This window comes from Microtus oregoni, unplaced genomic scaffold, assembly GCF_018167655.1.
Source record: "Microtus oregoni isolate MIOR12 unplaced genomic scaffold, Mior012 000003F_ref0000135, whole genome shotgun sequence".
Lineage (NCBI taxonomy): Eukaryota > Metazoa > Chordata > Mammalia > Rodentia > Cricetidae > Microtus > Microtus oregoni.
In genome coordinates this window covers 27,400,265-27,416,173 of record NW_024543062.1, presented here as the reverse complement: position 1 = coordinate 27,416,173, position 15,909 = coordinate 27,400,265, and the positions used below count along the sequence as shown (strand labels likewise).

At 50.2% G+C, this 15,909-nt stretch overlaps 1 protein-coding gene across 3 annotated transcripts in view; it reads left to right on the top strand.

Moving 5' to 3' along the window:
• Rnft2 (ring finger protein, transmembrane 2) overlaps positions 1-15,909 on the top strand; it is a 55,778-nt gene that overhangs the window by 17,444 nt on the left and 22,425 nt on the right. For all 3 annotated transcript variants that reach the window (XR_005974058.1, XM_041649090.1, XM_041649091.1), the window contains exon 7: positions 1,849-2,002. Coding sequence is in view for 2 of the 3 variants with exons in the window: in XM_041649090.1 (XP_041505024.1) it covers positions 1,849-2,002 (154 nt within the window). In the remaining variant the exon portion in view is untranslated. The remainder of the gene's footprint in view (positions 1-1,848; positions 2,003-15,909) is intronic.

Sequence of the window (15,909 nt, the reverse complement as noted above, 5' to 3'; positions counted from 1 at the left end):
GCTAATGTAACAAAGAAGACGATGATCCAAGGAAGGTTGTTTGGGTTCAGAAAAGTATGTAAACAAACACCAGTAAACACTTACTAAATAGTAACAGGGCAGCCCTTTCCCAGAACTTTCTCAGGACACACTAATTTAAATACAATCGGCTGGCACATTGCTGGGGAAACCCCTTCAGCCAATGGCCTTTGAGATGCTGGACCAGGTTGGACATAGCCATGTACCCAAAAAACGTCTGAGCTCGCTTGCTCATTCGCTGTTGGCTGCTGGATTCGGTTCCTGTTCCCCACTCGCACAGAGGACTGTGATCTGTGAGTCTGCCCCCAAAATAAAGAACCCTCTGTTATACCCAATTCTGAGCTAGTGGGGGACTACTCCATTCGTGTTCACCTGCAACACATAGTATAGATTGTATCTGGGAAAGCAGGGAAGCAAGGCAAAGGGCCGTATCCGGACTCAGGGTACACTGAGGATAGCACTCCGCTTATCCTTTCGCCAGATGGGATTCTATAGCTATGCTCTGACATCCAACGGGAATAAACTTGTCTTATAAATTAAATGTAAACCTTTGTTGCAAGAGGCATAAAATCACATCTAAGAATAACCAGGAAACAAAATGCACCTGAGGTAAAAGCCTTTTTCCTGGAGCCTTCCTCACAGTTCCCTATGGTCGTCATTTTGACTGTGTTCTGACAACTTGACCATATGCCTTTGTTTCCTTATCTGAAAAATGGAATAGATGATAGTACAGGCCTCAGGGTTCTGTTGCCCCCCCCCCCATCACCACTGTATGGCAGGGTCTTCTGTAGTACATCTGTGATCATCCAGGTCTGGCATCTATGCTAGGGAAGAGGGAGTGAGCCCTGATTTGCTGATGACACTGAGTTAATTTGACCAGCCTAGATATGAATGCAGGTCTGGTCCTGAACGCCCTTGTAGAGTTATCCAGTCTAAGTGGAGCTAAGCCATGCTCCCTGCAGAGCCCATTATGGTAGGAGGTTAATGAGACCCATGAAGTAAGGACCTTAGCACAGAGCACAGGGCTTTCCCCGCCACGCCTCCTCTTGTCCATCCTTTCTAAGAAGACTATCTTGGATACATAAAACTAAAGGGGAGGGCTGGAGAGATGGCTCAGTGGTTAAGAGCATTGACTGTTGTTCCAGAGGACCTGAATTCAATTCCCAGCAACCATATGGTGGCTCACAACCATCTGTAATGAGATCTGGCCCCCTCTTCTGGCCTGCAGGCATACATGGAGGCAGAATGTTGTATACATAAAAAAATAGATAAAATTTCTTAAAAAAAAAAAAACTACAGGGGAGGGTGACAGGATGGGGGAGTGGCCATCAGTAGGCAAACACAAGGACTCGTGTTTGATTTCCAGAGCTCTGAGGAGGTGGAGGAAGGGGCACTGGCTGCTCTGGGGCTCACCAGCTAGCCAGCCTAGCCTGATTGCTGAGTTCCAGGTCAACGAGTGATCCTGTGTCAACAAAAAGGAAAAGAGAAAGTGGATGGCTTCTGAGGAACACCTGAAGTTGACCTCTGACACCCACATACATACAGGCACTGATCTGCACACGCATGCACCTGAACACACAAGAATACATATAACAAAATGCAAATGGAGGAGACCTGTATGATGGTCCAAGTCAATATTGTCATTTAATCCTCCAGGGAATTCAGGCTCAGAGAGGTCACACAGCAGGTCAGTGACAGAGAAGCAGCCACAGAGGTATGATGCCAAGGCCAGTGTGCTTTCCTTGGTGATATTTCCAAGGTCCCCTCCTGAGGGAAAGCTGATAGGACCAGGGTCTAAACAAGTGACTTAATCTCTGACCACACCCCTAGCCTCATATTTCTGAAGCCCAACCTGGAGACCCTGGACTTCTTTGACCTGCTCTGGATCGTCGGGATCGCCGACTTCGTGCTGAAGTATATCACCATCGCCCTCAAGTGCCTCGTTGTTGCCCTGCCGAAGATCATCCTGGCTGTTAAGTCCAAGGTAAGCTCTGGCTGCTGCCACCCCGAGGCCCTAGTCACTGCGCAGGCACGTGTGGGGCTCCAGGCACCTCCCAGAGGAGGAGAGAACTAAAGCAAAGCAAATGCAATGCCTGCCCTCCACCCACCATGATGCCCCTGCATCCGCACCCCTCAGTACCTTCTCTTCAAAGCTTTCCTTGACAGTTTTCTTTTGATTTTACCCGAGGAAGGAGCACAAAGCCTGTCCACATTCTTGAGTCCTGCATCTCTCAGAAAAGGGTAATACTCACAGTATTTGACTCTGTACAGTCCACGAACTCGTTCTGTAAAAGTGACTGCTTCTCAGAGGGGAATGGCTCTGTGATAAACTAGTAACGTCTGCCATGGGCAGAGGCAGGAGTGAGAGTGGTGCTGCTTTGTGGTGAGCAGCAGCGAGGGGGGAGAGGATGCTTCTAGATGCAGGGGTCTTGAGGAATGACCTTAGAGCTCAGAGGACCAGCACTCTCACTACCTCCGAGGACAGCGGGTTGAATTGGCCCTCAGTCTTGAGTGACAACTGACCCAACTTACTAGGGGTTACACTTTGAGCAGCTTCTTTCCATTCCCCACCATGCACTGACTTGGGTGAGTGCAAGACTTTGAGGTTTTCTTAGGTGAGGCCACATCCTTGTCCCCTAAAGCAGGGTCAGGAAGCATAGCAGAGAGAGAGGGAAGTAGGGAGAGGAACCACTCGGCACTAGGAGCCCTGAGCTGCTGCCTCGCCACACTGGCCCTCTGTCTGTCTAGTTCATGCCATATTCCTATAGACACCGTGAACTTGACCCCCAAAACTAGCATGGCCAGTGGTTAGACACAAGGACTCCAGCCTCAGGCACATTTATGTCTGGACCTGGCTAGGTTTCTCTGTCTGTGTAGGTTGGTCAGATAATGAAACCTCTCTGAGCTTCTCACCTGTCTACCGCTGGAAATGGTGCTGACCTCGTAGGAGCGGTTGCTTTTGGAAAAGAGATTGTGCTTTGCCTGGGCCTGGTGCCTGGGAAACTGAACAAGGAATGCTTCGTGGCACAGGTTCATTGTCCTCCATCAGAAATGCTTGGATCACAGTTTTGTTTTTTGTTTTTCAGTTTTTAGACTATATGAATATTCATAAGGAGGTATGTTGGGAATGTGATCTGGGCATAAACATGGCATTCACCTGTCTCACCCACGCCAGACAATCTTGTTGGCATAAACATGGAATTCACCTGTCTCACCCACGCCAGACAATCTTGTTGGCACACCCGCTTTCCCTTGCGGTGTGTCATGGGAGGTCAGGGTGGTGCAGGAATTTCCTACTTGTGTATGTCTTCATGTCTGAGCTCAAACAGTTGCAGATTTGGGGGCCTTTGGGATGCTGTCGTTTTGAGTTGGGGTGCTCCACTTGCACCAGGTATATGACTTAATCTTCACGACACCTAATCCAGGGGTTTTTCCTTATGTTCAGAGTCCTGGCAAGTGCCTCTTTCTCAGTCTTCGTATTTACTGCATGGTGGCTTTGTACTCCGAGACTAGAAAAGCCAGGGCTTTGGAAGCTTCCACTTTCCTGTTTCCTCATGGAGGCCATATCCTCAGCCAAGAATAGCTTGCAGCCATCAGCTGCTTGGACAACATAGGCCACTTCCTACAGGAATACAGGCCTTGGCCAGCCGCCTGCAGGCACAGGGCATTCCACCTTCAAGACTCTTCTCTTGTCCCACAGCCAGGCTTGGAGCACAGCAGTGCAGGCTAGGGAGGAACTAGGGCAGAAGCCAGCAGACACAGCTACCACCACCCCCTTCACTGGAGCACTCATCACTGCTGGAGCCTCCTGGCTCTATACAGTCTGCAGGGTCAGCCTGGAAGGCGGGAGAGGCAGACTCCCTACCAGAGCTCGCAACTGATGCTGAATGACCCTGAGGACAGACTGTCAGTAGAGGTCATTTTCCCTGCCCATCCTGGTGACTATTGTCAGCCACCTATAGGGCACTTGGCATTTGCTGCTTGTGGACTTGATCTCATCATGACTCTCACCCCTTCTCACATCTTTGGTGACAGTGGTACAGGAGGGTTTGGTGACTGTGGTACAAGGGATTTGGTGACAGTGGTACAGGGGTTGGTGACGGTGGTACGGGGGGGTTGGTGATGGTGGTACGTGGGGTTTGGTGACTGTGGTACAGGGGGATTTGGTGACTGTGGTACAGGGGTATTAGTGAAGGTGGTACAGGAGGGTTTGGTGATTGTGGTACAGGGGGGTTGGTGATAGTGCTACAGGGGTTTTGGTGATGGTGGTACAGGAGGGTTTGGTGATGGTGGTACAGGGGGGTTTGGTGACGGTGGTATGGGGGGGTTGGTAATAGTGATACGGAGGAGTTGGTGATGGTGGTACAGAGGGGTTTGGTGACGGTGATACGGGGAGGAGGGGTTGGTGACTTGCCCAGGACTACAGTCAGAAACTGAAGAGCAGTCAGGACTGTTCCTGTGACTTCTGGGTGACTGGAAGTCACCCCGTCCAAGTTACCCCCAAGTCTGAACGCTGTGACTTTCTACTGTGGGTGGACATAAACTCTGTGCCCATCTGCTTCCAACAGTAGGCAGTGGCAGAGTGTGACACCAGAGGCAGGAGGGCCTCCCTGCAGCTCATGTTCCGTCATTTGTGGTGACACACAGTAGTGTCCACTGTCATATGCCTTGTCCTCTTGAACAGTGTCTCCGGCAGGCTGTTTGTTCAAGAACTCTACAGAGAGGCTGCTGGGGTGGGCTGTGTCGAAGGCACAGGGGACATCTCAGGCAAACACTGGACAAAGCCCTTCTTGATGGCAGTTAGAGTCTCCCAGCACATTGCCGTCTTTGGTCTCATCAGTCCCCAGGGAGGAGGGGCTCTGACCTCTCATCACACAGACTGAACTAAGTCATGTAGCAAAGACTGTAGACCTTGTCATGACCACAGGTCAGTCACAGAAGAGGGGGTGTGGCTCAGCCCTCCACGAGCAGGGCCCTTCTCTCAGCTGTCCTTGTGCACAGGGGTCTCTTAAGGCAAGGGCAGTTAGTTGTCTTAGACCTTTAAAATATTTTATTTGAGGTAAAATTCCCATAAAATTAACCACTAACCATTTCAAAGGGTGTCATTCTGTGACATTTTGTACGGTGACAGTGCAACCAGCACCCCTGTGTAGTTCCAGAATGTTGCCATCACCCTGGAGGGAAGCCTGTATTCATGAAGCAGCCACCCCAGGCTCCTCCCGTCAGTCCTTCTGTCTGTGGATTTGCCCACTCTGTGTACTTCCTACATGCAGAATCTTGTCCTAGCTGTTAACCAACATTCACGTCTTTGAGTTCATGTGCATTGTAGCATAGGCTGATAAAGCCCACACACTTGGAATCCTAGCCTTTGAGAGGCAGAGGCAGGAGGATCGAAAGCTCAGGGCCAGCCTGGGAACAGTAAAACCTTACTCAAAAGAAACAAAGCAAAACAGGACTAAGAGATGGCTCAGTGGGTAATAGGTCCTGGGTTCAAATCCTAGCACCACAGGAACATCAGGCAGAACTGAGGTGCCTGTAACCCCAACATTGCAGGGCATAGACAGACAGATCCCAAAACAGCGAGTTTCCAGTTCAGTGAGAGACTCTGTCAGGCAGAAAAAAAAGAGAGCGATAGAGGATAACTCCTAAGATCCCTCCTGCCCTCTCTTTCAGAGTACCCCACATATTAGTGCATTACACACACCCTTCACACACATGCGCGCACACACAGAGAGGCACACATGTATGCATGCATGCATATTCACGCACACACAAGAAAACACACCACCATCACACAGTAGCATGGCTCAACCTTCATTCTTTCCATGACTGTTTCCCATCCCACACGTTCATTTAGCCATTTGTTCTTTGAGGGACTTGAGCTGCATCCCAACTTCTGACTAGTGTGAGTGATGCTACTTGGAGTCTCTAGCGTGTAGGAATGCAAATATGGTTTTCCTGAGTGATTTTAATGTCCTAGGTTTTTTAGTGAGCTCTTCTGAACTAGTTAAGAGTCAGGTTCATGGATACAAAATCCTTGTCTACCCCCAATCCAGGCTAGAGGGTCTTACCTCCCCTTCAGATGGCACTGTTTGGACCAGGGGGTGGATGTGGGCCCTGACACCCTTTCCCATACCTCTGAGGTATGGTGACAGTTATTAATGCCTCCCTGGCAACTGTCCAGCTCCTTCCTTGATGATTATTATTTTATTCGGAGAGATTAATGTGCCAGGTCAGAGCATAATCCGGCCTGTAACAAGTGATGTGAATGGCCCTCCCAAGATAAATTGCAGGCTGGGAAAAGGTCCGCAGCCTCTCCTTGCCTGTCTGAGAGCTCTGGAGAATCCTCATCAATCCTTGTCTGGGAGGAAGAAAGCCACGGGTGTTCCTCTGTAGCTGGGGTGGGGTGGGTGGGGGGGAGACACATCTGTCAGGGACCCCTAATGGCCCTCCGCACAGATGCTCCTGTGCTGGCCTCCATGCCATCCACTGAGAGAGCGGGCTGGTGGAATATTGCAATTATGATATTGGAGGCCTCTGGTATTTGGCCCCGTTTGATGGCCTGACGTGAGGCTGGGTGAGACACCTTGCCTGGGGACTTGGGGAGTGTCTTCATTTTCTTCCTTTTCTTAATCATCCTGCTGTGACCAATTCCCAAATTCCCTCATGCCTCCTAGCATGAGAGGATCTGTCAGGAACTCTCACAGAGGAGCCCCTTCATGAGTAAGGCTCCTTGGGTTAAAAATAGTGGTTCAAATAAGTCAAAGATGGCGGCCACTGCCCCTCAGCGTCAGGCCTGGGTCCTGAGCTGCCATTTGCTTTTATTTATTTGTTTCTTAGAAAGAGTTTCAGTGTGTATCCTGGGCTGGCTTTGAATTCCTGATCCTCCTGCCTCAGCCTCTTGAGTGCTGGCCCTGAGCTGAACCATCATGTGTCATCAGAAGGCCGTATAATGGGCTGGGGTGTAAGCTGGTAGAGCGCTTGTCCACATCAGATTAATCAATTAGTTAACCACGTGTAATATATACAGCTCATGTATCTTGGACCTGTCAGATCTGGCTTCTCCTCCACCTCTCTCCTCACCATCCTTCTTCCCTCCCTCCACCTAGACCAGCCCTTCATACTTCCTGTCCCCTCTGTCTGTGGTAGCATCACCCTGCTGGTCCCATGGCTGTATCCTTCCCATACCTGTTACCTGCCCTGTCAGCATCATGAACTTTCTCCTCATATGTATCAGACTGCTCTGTATACATTGATTGTCCGCCACCCCTGCCCTGCCCTGCCCTGCCCTGCCCTGCCCTGCCCTGCATCACCTCCACTGAAGTGTGAGCTTCCATGCCCAGAAACCTTGTGTCTTAGGAGTTTCTGTCCCGAGCACAGTGTAGTTGCTGTGAGTTGAGAAGAAGACTCTTGTCAGGGTTGAGGCTGGACCAGCCTCTCCCTCCCCATAGTCCTGTCTGGATCCAGTTCACTGAGGGTTCAAAGGTGTCTGCTTATAGGGTCATGCTGCAACCGGAAGCTGAAAGCTGAGCAGACGCCTTCCAAGCCATTGTCTGCTTGCTCACTCCTCTGCCAACACATGCAGCATGCCATTCTGTGGTTTCTCGTTTGTTTGTGCTTTTTTTTGTTCTAGTTTTGTACTGCATGTATTTACGGGAGGGCGCATGCGCCCACAGAGGACACTGGGCTGTCAGAAAACTGTTGCAGGAGTCACTGCTCTCCTTCCATCGTGTGGGTCCCTGGTTGAACTCGGGACGTCAGGCTTAGACATGAGCCCTTTTACCCACTGAGCCATCTGACCAGCCTTGTTTCTGGTCCTGAGACAGGGTAGCACTATGTAGTCTAAGCTAGTCTGGGCCTCTTAGTCCTCCCACCTCAGCCTTCTGAGTTCTGTGACCAAGGACATCACTCCTCACACCCACGCCCACCCTGTCCCTAATTAAGAGGCTGAAATAACCTGAATTCACACAACACCATCTCCCCACCCCGCTACTGTTCTTAGGAATAAATGGATGCCTCTTGACCCAGGATTTAGAGCTGTGCTGGCCCCATGTGGCAGATACAGGTCACGTGTGCTCTCTGCATGTGAAGTAGCTGAATCCTAGATGTTCCTCTCTGCACCAGCCACTTTAGCTCAGCAGCCACATGCAGCTTATCCCTGTGCGGCCAACATAGATACAGTGTCTCCAGGGCTGAGGCCAGAGCTGAGTGGCAGAGAGCTGGTCCAATGTTTGTGGTACTCTGAGTTCTATCCCTACCACCATTGCCAAAATTCCTGCTGGACAGTACCATTCTAGCACATTCTTAGAATGGGGTTTACTTCAACTTCCCACTAATACGGTAAATGAGTTTGTCATTATGAGATAGCCATGAGCCTATGGGAATAAGTGACATGTTCAGGGGTGTCTAGTTGACAGGGGCGGGCTTATGGTGGTTAATAGTGATTTTCATCTTGACCGGATCTAAAATCCCCTAAGAGACACATTTGTGGATGTATCCAAGCTCTTTTTCTGGCCTTTTAGCCAGCTCCCAAATTAATGACATGGAGACTTAATAATTCTGAAAGCTTGGTCTTTAGTTTACGCTTGTCCCACTAGCTCTTATAACTTAACCTGTTTCTATTCTTCTTCGTTTTACCTTTCTTTTATTCTGTATGTCCTGCTTTCCCACTTAGTCCGTTTCTGTCTGGCTGACTGGCCCCCCGCGTCTCCCTCTGTCTCTGTTGTGCCTAGATTCCACTTCCTCCTACTTACTGTCTCTGCTCAGGGGCCTTGCCCATATCGCCTGCCTAGCTATTGGCAGTTCATCCTCTTATTAGAGCAGTCATGTGCCTTAGGCAGGCAAGGTGAGCAGGTGCAACACAAGCAAACCCAACGCATCTTTACATGGTTAAACTAATAGTCTACATCATGTGGGCATGCCTGTGTGGGAGTTTCTAGACTGGGTTAATTACCGTGTGAAGACCTATTCTGAATGTGGGCAGGTCCGTCTGTCGGCTGGGGTCCTGGACAAAGTGGGAACGGAAGAGAGAAAGAGAGAGCACACTGAGTTCTAGCATTCACCTCTGGCTCCTAAAAATGGATACAATGTGGCTAGCACTTCAAGCCCCTGTAGCCATGACTTCCCTGTCACAGTGGACTGCATCTTCATCTGTGAACTGAAATAAACCTTTCTTCTCTTAAGATACTTCCTCGCAGGTACTGGTCACAGCACCTGTGGCGGTGATCCCTGCATACATGTAGCTGGCAGGGGTCATTCTGCTAGTTTCTCTGATGGAGAACACATCAAAACAGAAAGCTGTCTTCAGAGCTCTGCAGGCCACTTGTCAGATACCACCCAGGTCTTGACTCATCAGAGCTAAACTTCAGTCCTGGCTTCCTTGTTGATTGCTGGCGACCTTAGCTACTCCCCTAGTGCTCAGCTTCCTCCTCTTGGTGGGACCATTTATCCCACTGGACACTGAAGACAGAGCCAGGCATCTATGATACCAGCACAAGACAGCAGAACAGGGCACGCTGCAGCAGGGTGAGCAAGGGCTCTGCCAATCTGACTGCTCCAGGGGACCCACTGGTAGGCTGCCCGCTGTCTCCCTGAAGGTCAGGGAGGAGAAAGCCACTGCCAGCAGCTCTCCAGCCCCACTTAGCAAGGTGCTCGCCCCTGGGTCAGCCCCTATCATGACAGCATGAAATGTGTCCCCCGGCATATGGGTGTATTTGCACTTTTAACTTTTTAAATTATATTTCTTTGTTTAGTGTGTATATGTGCATATGCCGAAGCACACATGTGGGGGTGAAAGGACAACTTTCTACATGTGGCCCAGGGAATGGAACTCAACACTTCAGAATGTGGCAGAGGGAGCTTGAGGTTACATAATGAAGGCAGTAAGGGAGCAAAGACAGAGTGGGATCACACCCCACATCAAGCTTCATCCCACATTCCTTGTCCGAAATAGTACCTTCAGATGGGGACCGGGTGTTTAAATACACAGTTGCAAGCTTCAGATATAGCAGGAGGTCACAGGGAGGGTCCTGACCCAGTGTGATCATTATTAGTATTTTATGTCAAGAGGAAATTGGGATATCGATGGGTGTAGAGGTGGGAGGCAGACCTCCAAAGGATCCAGCCCTCCAGACACTTGGCCCCCAGATCCCAGCACTGTGAGGAACTGAATTCTGCTATTGAGCTGGGCATGATGGTGCAGGCCTTTGATCTGGGCACTCAGGAGTCAGAGAGGAGCTCTGAGTTTGAGGCTAGCCTGGTCTATATAGTGAGCTCTTCACCAGCCAGGGCTACATAGTGAGATCCTGTCTCTAAAAAGAAAGTAGTTTCTGGTCTTGAAACCAGCCACTCTGTGAGACCTTGTGACAGACAGAATCGTACCCTGCAGACATGCCTTCCTAGAGCCCTTTGCTCCTCCTACAAGATCTTTTGTATCTATCTGGATGTCTACCTTTTACTACCATAGAATTATTTTGTTACTATTAATAGAATCATGGAGTTTAAAAGTCAAAACAGTGTCTACATTTATGTATACATAGATACACAAACCTACACAGACATATACACACATACATGCTCACACACATACATGCTCACTTGTGTTTATCCCTTCCTCTTCTGGACACCCAGTTCTTCCTCCTGGAAGTAAAAATCTCATCCTTGAATCTTTTTTAAAAAATGTATTTTATAGTTTATTTAACTTTATTTTATGTGCATTGGTATGAAAGTGTCAGATCCCCTGGAACTGGATCTTCAGACAGTTGCGAGCTGCCATGTGGTTGCTGGGAATTGAACCCAGGTCCATCTGGAAGAGCAGTCAGTGTTCTTAACCGCTGAGCCATCTCTCCAGCCCTCCTTGAGTCTTTTTATAGCCGCTGTGGGCACACAGAAGCAATGGGGTGTGTGTGTGTGTGTGTTCTTCCAGGTTACCATGCTTTTCTTGGCTCCCATCTATCTCACTGACCCTGGAGATGGCTCCAACTAAACACACACAGGAAACGATCTGGAGACTGAAAGGTGGGACCCAGAGGCTGTGCATTTTCTGTCAGAGTCCTGCTGCCATTCACCATCGGCTTGGCCTCTCCCGCCTTCCTTGTCATATCTGTAAACTAGAGCCCCTGCTGGTCACTTTCAGTCACTGCCCAGGAAATGGCCGCTGATTTAGCAGCTTCAAAGACGGCCATCAGGGTCTAGGGAGGTGACTCAGTCAGGAAGGTTGTTGCTCTGCAAGTAGGAGACTCTGAGTTCTGGTCCCTACACCCAGCTAAAAGCTGGACATGGCAGTGCACACCTGTAACTTCAGCCCTGGAGAAGGGTACACAGCACAGGCAGACCCCTAGATCTCATTTGGTCCAGTCTAGGCAATTGGTGAGTGTTCAGTGAGAAACTGCCTCCAAACATAAGGTGGAGAGCAACTGGAGAAGACACCTAACGTGGACCTCAGGTATCTGCTTACACACATACCCACACCACAAACATACACACTCCCACACATGTGCATGCTTGGCCTTAGCTCTGCTGGCAACCAGCAGGAAATACACACCCTTAGGCTCTACCTCCAACCCTGAGTCAGAATCCTCCCTCGGGATGTGCCCTGCTGTCAGGACCATAGCAAGCGCTCTGGCTGATCTGAGAACACACCATTGGCCTGCACAGTTCATTCCTTTTCATTGTAATATTCCCAGGGTTAGTTGACACAGTTGAGTTGTGATGGTAAAACTGTTTCTTCATCTTTTACCAACAAGACAAATATAATGTCCAGCATCCCTGCAGACACGCACGAGGTTTCTCTAACGTGGCCAGCCAAGATGGAAATGTTGGATTGAGTATCTTCCACTTAATGGAATCCCAGTGGGTCGCCCCCCACCCCCGCAGTTGATTATAGCGGTTTGCATTGCCTCCAAGGCTGCATACAAGCTGCACTTTCCCATGTCTTTCTTGCTGCTTTAGCAGGACTGTGACATGCCTCGTCTTCAGGGTGGGCCAGAAGCCAATCCCAGTGAAGGCTAAGTCACTGTCTTTTGAAAAGGCTGAGGTTTAAATGTGGATCCAGAGCATCACTCTCGTCTGCCCATCTCTCCCAGCCTCCACTGGCCCAGTAGCTCCCTTCTTGCTGTTTCATTTTTGCCTGAGTGCAGTGGGAAGTTTTGTCTCCATGACTTTGGTGGGAATCAGTCAAGGATTCTCTACCAGACAGATAGATCTCTTTCCGGAGAAATGGAGCCACCGGGTGGTGGTGGTGGCAATGCATGCCTTTAATCCCAGTACTCAGTAGGCAGAGGCAGGGGGATCTCTGTGAGTTCAAGGTCAGCCTCATCTGCAAGAGCTAGTTCCAGGACAGGATCCAAAAGCTACAGAGAAACCCTGTCTCGAAAAACAAACGAAAGAAAGAACAGAGAAATGGAGCCAGTAGCACACTTGTGCTTTGAGAGTTTCATTGCAAGGAAGAGGCTCAGTGGTGGCAAGGTGGGCATATCTGAAATCTACACAATAGCCTGGAAGCCTGGGCAGGGGTGGCACTGTAGCCGTGGGCAAAAGTCCCTCCTGCCACCAGGAAATGCCATCTCTTGCTCCTATGACCTTTCCATGGGTTAGACAGGACACACGCACGTGATAGTCGGCAATCTGCCACTTCCTGGCTGAAGTGTCAATCACATCTGCTTCTCACAGTGATGCCTAGGAGAGTACTCAACAACGGAGTGGACACTGTGGCCTTATTAGCAAAGAGGATGCAAGGTGACAGCCTCAGGCTGAGGTGATGCTTTTCCCTAAGCAGGGAAGCGTCCAGAAGCACAAATGGGCACTCCTCATCCCAGCAGGAAAGTCTCCAGTTCAAGGCCAGCCTGGGCTTAAACAAACATGCAAAGTACTTTTATTTATTATTTTTATTCATGTATGGGTGGGGGTTTGGGCCCGCCTGTGCGTGCACGCACACACGGCACAGATGCGAACTCAGAGGACAACCGCTGTCAGTTCTCAACTACCATCCAGCTTTTCTTGAAACAAGATCTCTCTCTCCTCAGCCAGGAACTCAGCACCTTGGCTAGGTGGGCTGGCCTTTGAGCCTTGGGGTCTGCCTGTCTCTGCCTCCCACCTCCTACTCACTGGGACTATGAGTACTTTGCCTCTACGCCTGACTTTTTCCATGGACATGAAGGAAAAGCTTTACCAACTGAGCCTTCTCCCCAGCCCAACAAACAACAGAGAACCTTTCAGAAAAAGAGTATCAGAAGGTGGTGATGTACATATTCATTTTACCTGCGGGAACTGAGGCAGGGGATTGCCGTGAGTTTAAGACAAGTCTAGGTTACATAACGAGATCCTGCCTCAAAAAAACTAACCATAGGAAAAAGGGCAAAAAACACAGGAAGTGCCCATTCCAATTATCGGCATTGAATTTGATGAAAAGCATCTCATTTTTGTCCTTCTGTGACTGGGAAGCACTGCTTGATGGAATCATATGATTTTTTTATAAATCCCACATTCCCACAGAGAGCGTGCTACCACCAAGATGTCAGGGCCTCCAGCAGAGGTCTGGATTCTTCACACTCTGGTCTTTATTATTATTCTCTAACAAGGCCACGCCTCCTAATCCTTCCCAAGCAGTCCTACTAACTGGGGACCAAGCATTCAAGCATTGTGCCCATGGAGGCCATTCTCATTCACAGCCCCAGACATTCCTGGAACACCTTGTGAGCAGGCATTATCAGATGCTCCACTTGGCAGACAGGGATCCTGACACAGAGAAGGGAACTAACAGGCTTACTGAGGATTAGCGAGCGGTAGGTCAGACACTTGAATCCTGTTTCTTTAGTTTCAGAACTCGGGGCTTCAACATGCTGTCAAACACATACACTTACAAGCATTACATATATACATGTACCTGTGCACATGCACACGTTCCAGCCCACACACATGCCAACTATCACAGGGCAGTGGCAGCTGCCGCCACTCTGCGAAGTGGGGACATAGTCATAGCAATCCCCCTGTCGACGCAGGCCCATACCCTCATCCTGTCCTCTCAGACTCACAGCCCAGCCCTCGGCTGCCCAGCACCCTCCTCTCAAGGGCCTGCCTATCATTTTTGTTTGTTTTTGTTTTGTTTTGTTCCCCTCCCTGCCTCTTTACTCTGTCCTCTGGGAGACTCCCAAAGACTACAGTCAGCCACCAAGGAAGACAGCAAGGACAGGGCACAGTGGACACCTGGGACTTCTCACACCTCAGTTTGCACTAGTGGGGGGGGAAGGGAGGGGTTACTTATTTATTTATTTATTTATCTATCCCTCCTGCCCTAATCCACACCCCGCAAGCTGTCGTTCCCCGCTGGGAAAAATGAAAAACAGCCTCAGAGAACAGCAGACAAGACAGACCACATGGCCCCCGCAGTTTAATTTCCTTTAATTCATTTTATATTGAACCAAATGATACTGTTTGTTTTTAATGGCAAACACTCAGCACGGAGGAGGGGCGGCCGGAATCCTAGGGGAGAATCAGGCTCACAGCTGCTGTTGAAATCCTGGCTCCTTTGGCCCCCAACCCCCAATTACCACACCCCACCCCATCTTCTTTGGAAATAGGCTTCCAGCTTGGATGGTGGCTGTCAAGAGGGGAGGCCTGCCTATGCCCCAACTGCATCACCCATCCAAGGGTGGCCCCAATGGAGAATTGACTAGAGTCCTGGGCCGGGCTACTCTCCCTGCTCTTAGTGCTCCTCCTTAGTACTGGCAAGCAGGACCCACCTGGTGCCCTGTCCCAAGGAGAGGACAGGACACCTGGAGCTGGGCACAGTCCAAGTTCACGCCTTAACTCCGGAACCTGCGGATGCATCAGTAGGCAGTCCACAGCGGCTCGGCTCCCGTGCTCCTCAAAAACAAACAACAGGAGCAAGGAAAAACCTTCTACATCCGGCCAGCTATCTGGGACCCACCCTTCTGTGGCCTGGGTGGGGCCTTCTGTGGTCCTGATTCTTCACAACCCTCTTTTGCTGAGGTGGCCTTGACTGGTGGCTGTTCTTATAAGAGACTGCACCTCTGAAGGAGCCTCTGGGCAACAAGGCAGACGGCTTTGGCCTAGTTAGTCATGGTCTTGTGAGGCCAAACCAAGCTGATAGACACCCCAAGAGCTCACCCCACAGACCTCCCCACGCTGCAAAGGTGGTGTTATACCTGCTTTCTTGTCCACTGACATAGACTCAGAGCCTGGAAAGGAAACCAGGCTAGCTGTGGGTCACGTGACTCGCCCCCAGGCACGCTCTTTCTGCTATGATTGGATTCCACCCTGTAGTCAGCTGGTCCTGTGATGGAGAAGGACCCTTAGCAGCAGGGGGCAGATAGGAAAGCCTGTGTTCTCAAACTGCCACCCACAAGGCCTCCCTCGTGTTACCCTGCAGCCGAGGCTGGCTTTCGACTCCTGGCAGGCCTCCTGTCCCAGCCTACCAAATGCTGAGATTACAGGTGTGTGTCACCATATGAGGAATGAAATGGATGGGGCCAAAGTGGAATGTGAGGCCAGAAGGGCCTACCACAGAGAGGAGCCAGCAGCCACAGCACGGGGGTGATTTTCAGGATTACAGTAGGAAGCCTCGTTGCCAGCAATGACGTCTGCCGAGCTCTCACTCCACACACAATTATTACAGTATCCAGTGACCAGGGAAGGCAGGTCATGAATCTGAACTTAGGACTGGGCTCCCGGAATCAACTATGTGCTACCATGCCCCCCACACTGTGGGTACAGGGTGGCAACTCCCAGATGTGGCTTACTGAGAGAATCCAAATGCCCTCCAGCTGAAAGTAGCTTGTGGCCAGGGCATGGCCTCGATCCCATTTCCCCATGTACCCTCCTTCCCTGGTACAAGAAAGGGAGTCAGCGCCGAGGCTCGCCCAGGAGCCCACT